Raw genomic sequence first — 12,194 nt, 5'->3', positions numbered from 1 at the left:
TGGATGTTTATTGGATGGATGGGTGTTTATTGCATTAATGTTTATTGGATGTTTTTTGGATGGACGGATAGATGTTTATTGAATGGATGGATGGATGTTTATTTGATGGATGGATTGACGTTTATTGGAAGGATGTATGAATGTTTATTGGATGTTTATTGGATGGATGGATGTTTATTGAAAGGATAGATGTCTGGAAGCTTATTGGATGGATAGTTGGATGGATTGGAATTTATTGGATGTTTATTGGATGGATGGCATTTATTTGATGGATGGATGTTTATTGGATGGATGAATGGAAGTTTTTGGGTGGATAGATGGACGGACGGATGGATATGTCTTTATTGGATGGATGTTTATTGGATAAATGGGTGCTTATTGGATAGATGGATGGATGTTTACTGGATGGATGGATGTTTATTGGATGGATGAATGGAAGTTTTTGGGTGGATAGATGGACGGACAGATGGATATGTCTTTATTGGATGGATGTTTATTGGATTAATGGGTGTTTATTGGATAAATGGATGGATGTTTACTGGATGGATGAATGGAAGTTTTTGGGCGGATAGATGGACGGACAGATGGATATGTCTTTATTGGATGGGTGTTTATTGGATAAATGGGTGCTTATTGGATAGATGGATGGATGTTTATTGGATAGATAAATGGAAGTTTTTGCGTGGATAGATGGACGGACAGATGGATATGTCTTTATTGGATGGATGTTTATTGGATAAATGGGTGCTTATTGGATAGATGGATGGATGTTTACTGGATGGATGGATGGATGTTTATTGGATGGATGAACGGATGTATGCTTATTGGATGGATGGACATCTATTTGATGGATGGATGTATGTATGCTTATTGGATGGATGTTTATTGGATGGATGAATGAAAGTTTTTGGGTGGATAGATGGATGGACGGACGGATGGATATGTCTTTATTGGATGGATGTTTATTGGATAAATGGGTGTTTATTGGATGGATGGATGGATGTTTACTGGATGGATGGATGTTTATTGGATGGATGAATGGAAGTTTTTGGGTGGATAGATGGACGGATGGATATGTCTTTATTGGATGGATGTTTATTGGATAAATGGGTGTTTATTGGATAGATGGATGGATGTTTACTGGATGGATGAATGAATGTATGCTTATTGGATGGATGGACATATATTTGATGGATGTATGTATGTATGCCTATTGGATGGATGTTTATTGGATGGATGGATGTTTATTGGATGGATGATAGATGTTTAATGAATGGATTGATAGATGTTATTGGATGGATGGATGGATGGACAGGATTTGGATGGATGGCATAGAGATGGATATAGATGGATGGATAGATTGGGATAAATGCAGATGAATTAGGATTGGATTGAGAAGGATGGATGAATGTGATTGGGATGTGATTTTAACATGATCTGATGATCAAGAAATGCATATGACTATTATCAATGCTGATATTTGTACACACAGATAGGCAGACACACACACACTAGTGATGTCAAGTAACAGCTAAATTCTCTGGAATACACCTACCTTGCCTTTGTGTGTTTCCTGCAGCCACTGTCGCAGGCGAATGAGGCAGCTCTCCTGGAAAGGTGTCAGTGTTCCCAAATAACGTGAGATGTAATCTGCATCTAACTTGTCTGCAAACACACACAACCGTCAAACAGTTTAAAAAAGCACTAAACACTCAAAACTTACAGTGTTGCGTCTAACAGTATCGTCCTGATCACTATATTGGGGCATTAGGTCTCACTAAGCACCTCCTGCTGGCCTCACTAACAACATACAACAACAATTCTTGCTTTCCCAGGATCTCTCACATCCAGATATTGACCAGAATTAAGCTTCAGTGAGGGACCAGTCTTGATTTACAGAGAGATACCGCTATGTGCCATATTAATCAGCTGCCAGCACATACTGATACAGAGTGGTTGTTTCTCAATTCTAACGGCTTTTTCACACCGCAAGCGAAAGCAGTGCGTGAGCAGCGCGTGTCGAGCAGAAGCAGCACGCAGGCGTTTGCCTTTCACACCAGCTGCGTCTGCAGCGCGGAGCTCTTCGGCAGCTGCTGCAGAGATAAACCTATCGGTCTATTCCATCTAGCTACCCATGTCTCTCTATATACAAAATACACTTTTTAAACTTTTCATCTGCACCAAGGCCCGCAGCAACTTCCTCCTATGCTGTTCCTTTAACCTGCAAATGTTTATTTTACAAATGTTACAGATCAAATAGTGCTGTATGCTTCTCAAGCTCTATGAGAAGTGTCTACAGTCAGAAGACAGTCGCCTGTGATATCATGTCATTTGTTTTTTGATTGTCAGGTTGCTGTAAGCCTATATATAATAATATTAATACAATATAGTTATAATGATATTTATACATGATCAAACTAGTGTTACTTTCTCCGCTTCAGTGATGTCCAGCGGCAGAATAACAGCTCGTTAATTCGTGCTCGTGTAGAGGATGAGACGGACAAAAGTAATTAATGTAAGCCCTTCTTTGACTTATTTTCGTGTTGTCAGATTCACAGTGCAAACAGCTCCAGGTAGGAATAACTCGAGTGACCATAAAACAAAGCCGATTAAAACTTTCTTCCTCTGCTTGAGCTGCACAGCACACAGCGAGCTCACATAATCCAGCATGCGTGTCGAACTACACTACCCACAATACACTTCGCTATGGACTACAAATCCCCTAAATATTCTATTTCCCCTCTCCTGCAACACTAGCATACAACTTAAGAAAAACTGATACTACAATTGTTTTACATTTGAGCTGCGTCCTGAATGGCACACTATACACTATGCACTCATGCACTATGTACTTATGCACTTACACACTCAACAGGAAAGTATATGTATGTAGTGTTGTCCCAAATGGCACACTAATGTTTTTTTACTAAGCGGAAATTCAAACCGTTTCCCTGATGACGTTTGACGGTTGCCAAATCATTGAAATAAACGACCGAATTATCAAATAAAACCTGCCGTGAGTATTGCCGCATTCACCATCGGGAGGCGCTATAATCACTCTCGTAGGAGAATTTTGCTTTCACCATCCAAAATAAATAAAGTTTATCATCATGTGCGTCCGATAGCTCCGCCCCTTCCGCTACGTAAGCAAACCTGCGGTCGTTGAGTGTGTGAAGTGTCCATCATTACACACTTCATTTTAGCGGCTGAATGAGTGCATCATCCGGGTAATTGAAGTGCTCTTATTATTTTTAGTGTTTTCAGTGTGAAGGCACTACTTACACTATTCATACTACAAAATGGCGTAGAATAGTGCATAAGTATGCGATTTGGGACGCAGCTTTGGTTTTGTAGTTCGGGCCTAAATAAATATTTGTTGCCGTTTTCAATCGTTTAAGTTCATTTGATTGACTATATATAAATCAGTTGACATTTTTAACGCATTTATTGGGTAAAATTGTTACTTTTTGCTGTCATTCATTGTGTTTTGGTCATTATCACTGACCAAACGCTGCTGCTGCGTGCGGTATGAAAGCTCTAAACTGTTAACATGGACGCCGAAAAAACACACGCTGCTCACGCTCTGCTCATGCGCTGCTGACGCTTGCGGTGTGAAACAGCCAAAAGAAAGCAGACAATGGACTTGCAAAACATGCTCAAAAACCTTACAAATACAGTTTGCACAATACAAATAACACAGATTTTAATATGAATTTCAGCAAATAAACACCCTTAAGGCATTTATGCCTTTATTAAGATTTTCATGCTGATGTTTACTTTCAACGTAACTTCTGAAATAAATAAGCTCTATCTCCAATCTTCAATAATAAACATGTATAAAATTATGTGCTTCCAACTTCCTTTACTTAGCCGCAACGGCTTTGGGGGCTTCTAGAGCGAATTTTGTGCTCTAGTCTGCAATTGATGCATCCTAAATATCGAGATGCATCTGGGTTCTGTTTTGGGCCCTCTGTTCTTGCTGTATTGAGTTTTGGAGCTGAATTTTGGCATTAGACTAGAACACAATGACGCAAGATCACTTAAAACACGTATTGAGAAACCGCCCGTGTCTTTTCATTCCTCCTCCACATTATTATATTTATGAGCACACGTCAGCGGGCAGCACTATAGTTCATCTTACCATCCGGAGAGCCTGGCACGACGTCGGTGGAACCCAGGTGAGCTCTGCTGGTGCATGCTGGGATAGGTTTGGCGGAACTGACAGGTATCAGCTGAGGGGCAGTAGGAGGAACCCAGCGGGGCATGTGGGTAATGCCCTCCTCCTCCAGCTGTTTAAGGTGAAATTCAATAATCTCCTTTCCCTGTGCGGAGAGAGAGACAGACAAATAAAGAGTGAAACGAGAGTTTACACAAATGAAACGAGTAAACATTGGGTTTAAATACACTGACGCATGAAAACACACTCTTACACGTGAGCCAGCTTGAACCAGGACATTACAACAAAACACATCCTGATAACAAACGTAAGGGAGTGTAAAAGCAGCAGGGAAATCCTTAAGAATAGAGCTGGGAGGTCAGTCAGTATGAGTGCTTAGATCTAGATTACGTGAACAGTTATTCAGTGAATTACATGAAAGGAATGCTGCAAATAGTTTAAAACTGTTGTCCAGAATGCAATAATGTTGCAAGAGTACACACATATTTTGTAGGAGGAAGGTTTTGCAATATAATACAGTTTCTGAGGGGAATACAACATTTGTTAGCTTGTTTTTTATCCAGACAAACACTATAAATAACAATAGATGCTTTACTGTTACAGTAATTTCTGCTGCATGTTGCCAAGATAATTTTCTGAACAAAATACTAGAAGAAATAGGAGAATGCGATGTAAACATTGCCTCTTTCTTTCTTTCTTTCTTTCTTTCTTTCTTTCTTTTTTTCTTTCTTTCTTTTTCTTTCTTTCTTTCTTTTTCTTTCTTTCTTTCTTTCTTTCTTTCGAATTTATTTTAATTATTTACTTATATTTACTAATTCTATATCTATTATTATATACGTATTTACTTGTTTATTTATTTATTTATTTATTTATTTAGTAGTTTAAATATTTAGTAGTTTAACCACTTAGTAGAAAAAATATTTAGTTGATTATATATTTAGTAACTTATATATTTAGTTATATTTATATTTTGTTGTTTTAATATTTAGTAATTTATATATTTAAGTATATATTTAGTAATTTATATTTTTAGTTATACATTTAGTTGTTTTTATATTTAGTAATTTATACATTTAGTTTTTTTTTTACATTTAGTATTTTATATATATATATATATATATATTTAGTAGTTTATATATTTAGTTATTTATGTATTTATAAATTTATATATTTAGTAATTTATATATTCATTTATATATTTAGTAATTTATATATTTATTTAAATATTTAGTAATTTATATAATTAGTCGTTTATACATTTAGTCGTTTCTATATTTAGCTATTTATATATTTAGTAGTTTATATATTTATTAATGTATATATTTTTATATTTAGTAATTTAAATATTTATTTATATATTTAGTTATTTATATATTTAGTTATACATTTAGTAATTTATATATTTATTTATATATTTAGTCGTTTATATATTTGGTGATTTATATATTTAGTTATTTTTATATTTAGATATATATTTAGTAATGTATATATTTATTTATATATTTAGCCGTTTATATATTTAGTAGTTTACATACTTAGATATTTAAATATTTATTTATATATTTAGTAATTTATATATTTATTTCATTTATTTAGTTATTTTTATATTTACATATACATTTAGTAATTTATATATTTATTTATATATATTTAGTTGTCTACATATTTAGTAATTTATACATTTAGTAGTTTATATATTTAGTTGTTTATATATTTGCTTGTTCTTTTTAATTTATTTTGTTTATTAATTTACTTAGAATTACTTATTTCTATATTTATTTACTATTTATTTACTTAATTATATTTCTAATAGCTTGTTTTTATATTTACCTTTTTATTTATTTAGTAATCTACATATTAAACACACACAATTTATGGTTTTGGAAAAGAACATTAAGTACATTTGTATAACATATCTCTGGAGTAATGTAATATACGTTATTTTGCACATAAACCCAAAGATGAAAGGTGATAAACATTTTTCACACACCTTTTTAATACTAGTGGCGTACTGCTTCATTGCGATCTTCTCCGCTGTGCTCTCAAACCCAAAGAAAGATTTGATGTCCATACTTGCAGACTGCTCGAAACAGGTCCAGTCTTCATTCTCTGGATGAACCTGAGAAGGAATAATGGGGACATCAGTTAAACCGGCTAACATGTAAAGCCGTCTGATATGAAGAGTGAAATGAGAGTGTGTGTTTTCAGACCGTGTAGCAGCAGTGTTCATAGACGTTGACTCTGCTGGAGAAGGATTCATTATAGGCCTCGATGTGTAAGGTTCTCTCTCTACGGTTCAGAGAGTTCTTCTGGATGAAGTACATGTAGTCCACTCCTGCTATCTGCACACACCGTCATTGCGTTTTACTTGCAAGGCAAGGCAAGGCAAGGCAAGGCAAGGCAAGGCAAGTTTATTTATATAGCACATTTCATACACAGTGGCAATTCAAAGTGCTTTACATAAACAAGAGTAAAAGAGACCAGGGGTCCGTTCTTCGTACCTCGCTTAAATGATCTAAGATGATTTGGCAGATCCTGGATCTTTTAATCTTGATAACTGATCTCTCGCTAATTTGGTTCTTCAAACAAGTTCGCGAATCAGATTAGAATGTCTGGATAAACTGATCTGAGATCGCTGCGTGTGTTGTGAAGGACAGATCTATCGATCCTCAAAATCATGATCAGCAATGCAACGATTGGCTGACGGCACAGCTGCGTAATGACATCATCTGATTAATATTCAATTATCCATGTGAGCAAAATTACATCAAATTAGCAGTAAACGGCTTGTCAAATATGACACGCAATAACCTTCCACATTTGTTGTGAGCTGCAGGCTTTACACTTTCATGTGTCAAGAGTATTCATCATGTATTTCAGTGCAAATCAATGTATTTAGTTCTACATTTAGAAAATATTGTCTATATTATAGTAGCCGTTTTTTAATCGGTGTAAAGAATAACTGGTCTTTTACAAAAGCATTTTGATATTGGTAAAGGCGTCTGCAACTTTTATGAAGCATCAAATCACTATTAACTATCAAAACATGTTTATGACTGCATAAATGTATTATTGCTTTAAAAAACACATATTCTGCATTACTATTCTACACAATTTGTACTAAAGCGATCTAAAAAGTTCATATCAATAAGTTTTCTCTGTGCACCACCAGGTGGCAGTCTTTGTACTTTCATTTCGAGGGTGCAGATTGCATAAGTAATATATATATATATAGTTAAAAAATATGTACCATTTTCCCAAGTGTATATAACTACTACTGTAAGAAAATATCAGAATTGGGAACAAACTTTCTGTATTATCTTTGCTTGAACTGGGCCGATCTAATCCTGTTTATATGAATTGAACCTGCTCCCGATCAGGTTTGACCTAGCAGTGCACCCTCGTAAATGTCTGCTTCCAAGACGTTAGAGACAAATGTTTTCCTTTAGCATCATCACTTGATGTTGCCGCCATGTTGCTGTCTCTTAGCTTTACTGGTTGTTACGGAAAAAAAATAACATGCTCACAACATCCAAACAGATAAGAGGAACCAAGAAGGTAGCATTTGAAAAACACAAACGGTTTCTCTATTCTGACTGTATTTGCACGCAATTGACAAATAGACACAGGCAAATTGAACTTTAGTTACAGGGCATTAGTGGCCCGATCGGGCCAGTAACGATCCTGTCTACTGTCCCGAACATCTCACACGCTGGCCCCGGGCCATCGGGCAGTCCTTATTGTTGAGCCCTGCAGTGTAGAGACCTGAGGACAGGTGTGATGACTTCTGGCAGCAGCGTTCTGGATGAGCTGCAACTGTCTGACTGTCTTTTTAGGAAGGCCAGTGAGGAGGCCGTTACAGTAATCCACCCTGCTGCTGATAAAAGCATGAACAAGTTTCTCTAAATCTTCACTGGAAACAAAGCATCTGATTCTTGCAATGTTTTTGAGATGATAGTATGCTGATTTACTGACTGCTTTGACATGACTATTGAAACTCAGATCTGACTCCAGAGTCACACCAAGATTCTTGACCTTATTTTTTGTTGTTTGACCTTTAATAACAAGGTACGCATTTACTTTGAGAACCTCATCTCTGTTCCCAAACACAATGGCTTCAGTTTTCTCTTTGTTTAACTGAAGAAAGTAATGAGTTTCAATGAGTTTCTGGTCCTCATGTTGATTTTCAATTATTTTTCAGAACATTTTTTGATGATTTGGGTTACACTTTACAATAAGGTTGTAACAGTTAATGCATTTACTACCATGAACAAATAAAGAACAATGCATTAATACAGTATTTGTTAATGTTAGTTAATGAAAATGCAGTTAATTTTTAGTTCATGTTAACTCAGTGCATTAATGTTATTAAGCATGAATTTAGATGTTGATAATGCATTAGAAAATATTAAACTATCATTAATAAATGCTGTACAAAACTAGTTCATGTTAGTAAATAAAGAAGCCTTAATTTAAAAAAGTGTGACCCATGATTTTTGTTTCTCTCATGACTTTTGGAGAAGTAATGACATTATTTAAATGATTAAAAACTGAGAACTGTATTAATAAAATAAAACAAATTTGCTTACAAACGAGTCATATAGCAAACACTAAATGTCTTAGGAACATTCATGTAATTTATCATATTCCGTCACTCATTACATAGTATAAAGTTCAAGTTTTCTGAAGTTACATTAATGGTCCAATCGGTTTCAATTCATTATGCAAAGCTAAGCTAAAAGTGACCCAATCAGTGGATTTCTTGTTCTGGCAGGATTCAAAAATGGTTCAATTCAACTATTAAACTGTAGGAGATTTGTAAAATGAGTCTTTTCAAAAAAAGGTGGAGTGTTCCTTTAAATGCAAGTACATAGTATTTAGGTTATATTGATGTACTGTTATACAGCATACTATTATACCATTCCTACAGTACACAAGAATGTATTTTAATGCGTTTTGTTATTAATATTTTGTTTAGTTTTTTAGGGCAAAATTATTTTCACATCAAAAGCTACTGTTCAGAATAATCCGCAAACATTTGAGAAAAACAAATTGCTTAAAAACCCAGATTTATATATGCTCTGGACATGAGCACTGCAGTGGCTTTACTTTATATCCAAAGGAAAGATATCCAAAAGGAAAAGAGAGATATCGAAAGACGTATTTTCAAGTTGTAAAGAAATCTGTGTTTTTGAAACTAATGAAAACCGCAGAAGTCAATAATTTGGTTTAATTATTTAGCCTGACATGTTCAGTGCTCCAAAATACTTTAAATAGTTCTTAAAATAAAATATATTGCATTTACTGAGGTAAAAAGTTTTACCCAGACATTTAAAAAGACATATTGTAGAGCAGTAATACCGTGCTATTTTTATCCACGGTTATCATACATTTACAATCTTATCCGGGTCCATGCCCAATAATAATTACAACCACATAATATAAAGTGGGACCAACTCATGCAATAAATAGCATACCCTCTTTAGTAACCGAGGGGCTTCAACATCCACAGTACACCTGCGTTCAATGAACAGCTCGGCCCCGTCCTCACTGTGACTCTCGTTGATGATGTCGCTCTTCACAAACATGGGGATGAGAGGACAGGTCGGGAATCGTCGGTCATAGGCCTGAGAGAAAGAGAGAGAAAAACATGACACATGACAGGAGAAAATGTCTTGAGAAACCTGGAAATGTTACCTAATGGTCCTTTTTAAGACATTTTGGTAAACTTAGAGAGGAGTACGGAAGGGAGAAAGGGAGAGTACAACATTTTTTTTTTTTTTTGTACAATCCTATTTGGTGAAATAATAAAAGAAAAACTCCACGATGGTGTTATCAAGACTTTCAGAAAATGGAAATAAATCTGTGTGAGACTGATAACGGCAGGCAGAACAGAGAATAATGTCCGATTTACTGTCCGCCTCCATACAATCTGCATTAGAAACACCTCACACAAGTGGTCATGTGTGTGTGTTTGCTTTTTTATTTTTGGTAATTTGATATAAAGATTATATAATACATAAATGAATACATGTAAATGTTAATTTGTTTAAAAAAAATACAAATATTTAAAACTATTTAAGATTTCAGATGCTAATGAGCGTCTTGTGAAAAGGGTCCATTGATAAAAGAGGAACTGGATTCATGAGCACCAAAAAGAAAACAACATTTTTGCACAAAGTGAAAGTTTTTTTTATTTATTTATTATAATACAACCCCAGGCAAAAAGTATGCAATCACCACTCTTAGACGGTATTTATTCAAATGTTCAATGGAAAAAAAAAAAAAACAAGCACATACATGCCACAAAACTATTTCTATTTCACAATCCAACCTTCTGGCTGTACGAAACGCATGCATGCACACACGCTCAAAGAACACTTTAGTGAACTCCAACTGTTTTTACAGATTAAAAAGAGAAAATACATTTGGAGTATGAAGTGTTTCCTACAGCAAGAAGGTTGTGTTGTGGCATGTACAGTGTTCAGCATAAGTAAACCCCTTACAAATCTCTCTTTTAAGTTCTAATTTTAATAGGATGCTATACAATATTATTTTTGTGCATATATTTTAGATTAGTACTGAAGCCAAATCTAGAGCTAATCTTACAAAATAACCCACAATAACGGTACAAAAACTAGTACATGCAAATTTATATGTTAAAGAAAAATATTAAATACAAATTTAAAAAAAGAGAAAAAAAATCAAGAGAAGCAAAAATATTGAAAAACGTCGTTTTTGTAGGTTTGATTTTTTTTAATACTTTGCTTGAATTTAATTGTATTTTTTTCAATTTTTAAACATTTTTGGTGACTAAAATATTATTTTAATACATGTATTTGTTTAATAAATCTGTTTTGTCTTAATGCACCAAAATATATGTGTATACTCACTCAGAAATGGATAAAAAAATTCTCATTTTCAAAATGAGGTGTACTCAATTATGCTGAGCACGGTATGTGCTTGTTTTTTTTCTACACAATTAAACATTTAAAGGAACATCTTCCACTAGTGGTGATTCCATACTTTTTCATGGTTTCTGCTACATTCATTTTTCCATGGCGGGGCGCCACGCCAAAATTGATCCCGTCACGGCTACATTACAGCTTTTCATTCAAAACATTCAGTCGTGTTTTTTTTTTTTTAAATAGAGGGTGTTTTCAATATAATATGTTAATTATAAAATGTAAAGAAATTGTACTGCATTAGTACTTTAATGTAATACAGTTTTCAGCCTCCCACCCTCAATCAAGTTTGGTTTTAACCCTTTATAAAACACAGTTTGGGCTCCCTTGGATTAGTCAGTACCAAAGCCAAAATTGGAACTAATTTAAAAATCCCAAATCCAAAAATTAGTACACCTAAACTAATATATTGTGGAAAATATATTAAATAAAACTAATAAACAAAGGTTTTAAAAAAAAAGAGAACATAAACATTAAATTAGCAAATTTAGTTAAATAGCAATAAATCACTTGAACTTAAATATATAATCTTTTTATTCGTATAGATCGGAAGTCAGGCACATCTTTTTAAAGCAAAGAGCCTTTTTTTAAAGAGCCATTTGGATATATATATATATATATATATATATATATATATATATATATATATATATATATATATATATATATATATATATATATATATATATATATATATATATATATAGCTCTCAAAATGCCACTATAAAAATGCATTTACTACTGTATTGCTATAAAATACTACTAATTACTACTAATACTAAATTATTAATTAGAATATTACTATAAATAACACAGGTTTAAACAAAACTTTAATTTATGTCCATGCACAACTCAAAAAATAAAAAATAAATAAAAATAAATAAATCAAGCATCACCATGAATGAAGAATCATTTATGGTATTTTTTTTTCACCATCACCACTCAAATATGTGTTTTTTTTGTCCTTTATTAGGGTCAAAATTCGCTAAATTATTAGGGGCGCAATTCAAGATTATCCGCATTGCCACAAACGCACATCGATCCAATCGTCC

At 33.8% G+C, this 12,194-nt stretch overlaps 1 protein-coding gene across 2 annotated transcripts in view; it reads right to left on the bottom strand.

Annotated features, from left to right (window-relative positions):
* Nucleotides 1–12,194, bottom strand: part of sec14l1 (SEC14-like lipid binding 1) — a 47,360-nt gene that overhangs the window by 16,499 nt on the left and 18,667 nt on the right. Inside the window, 5 exon segments of one of the 2 annotated variants that reach the window (NM_201098.2) lie at nucleotides 1,556–1,665; nucleotides 4,142–4,322; nucleotides 6,168–6,296; nucleotides 6,388–6,519; nucleotides 9,655–9,804. In NM_201098.2, coding sequence (NP_957392.1) covers nucleotides 1,556–1,665; nucleotides 4,142–4,322; nucleotides 6,168–6,296; nucleotides 6,388–6,519; nucleotides 9,655–9,804 — 702 coding nt within the window. 2 annotated transcript variants of the gene reach the window in all.

Source organism: Danio rerio, chromosome 3 (genome assembly GCF_049306965.1).
Source record: "Danio rerio strain Tuebingen ecotype United States chromosome 3, GRCz12tu, whole genome shotgun sequence".
NCBI lineage: Eukaryota > Metazoa > Chordata > Actinopteri > Cypriniformes > Danionidae > Danio > Danio rerio.
This window is presented reverse-complemented; position numbering and strand designations above follow the sequence as displayed.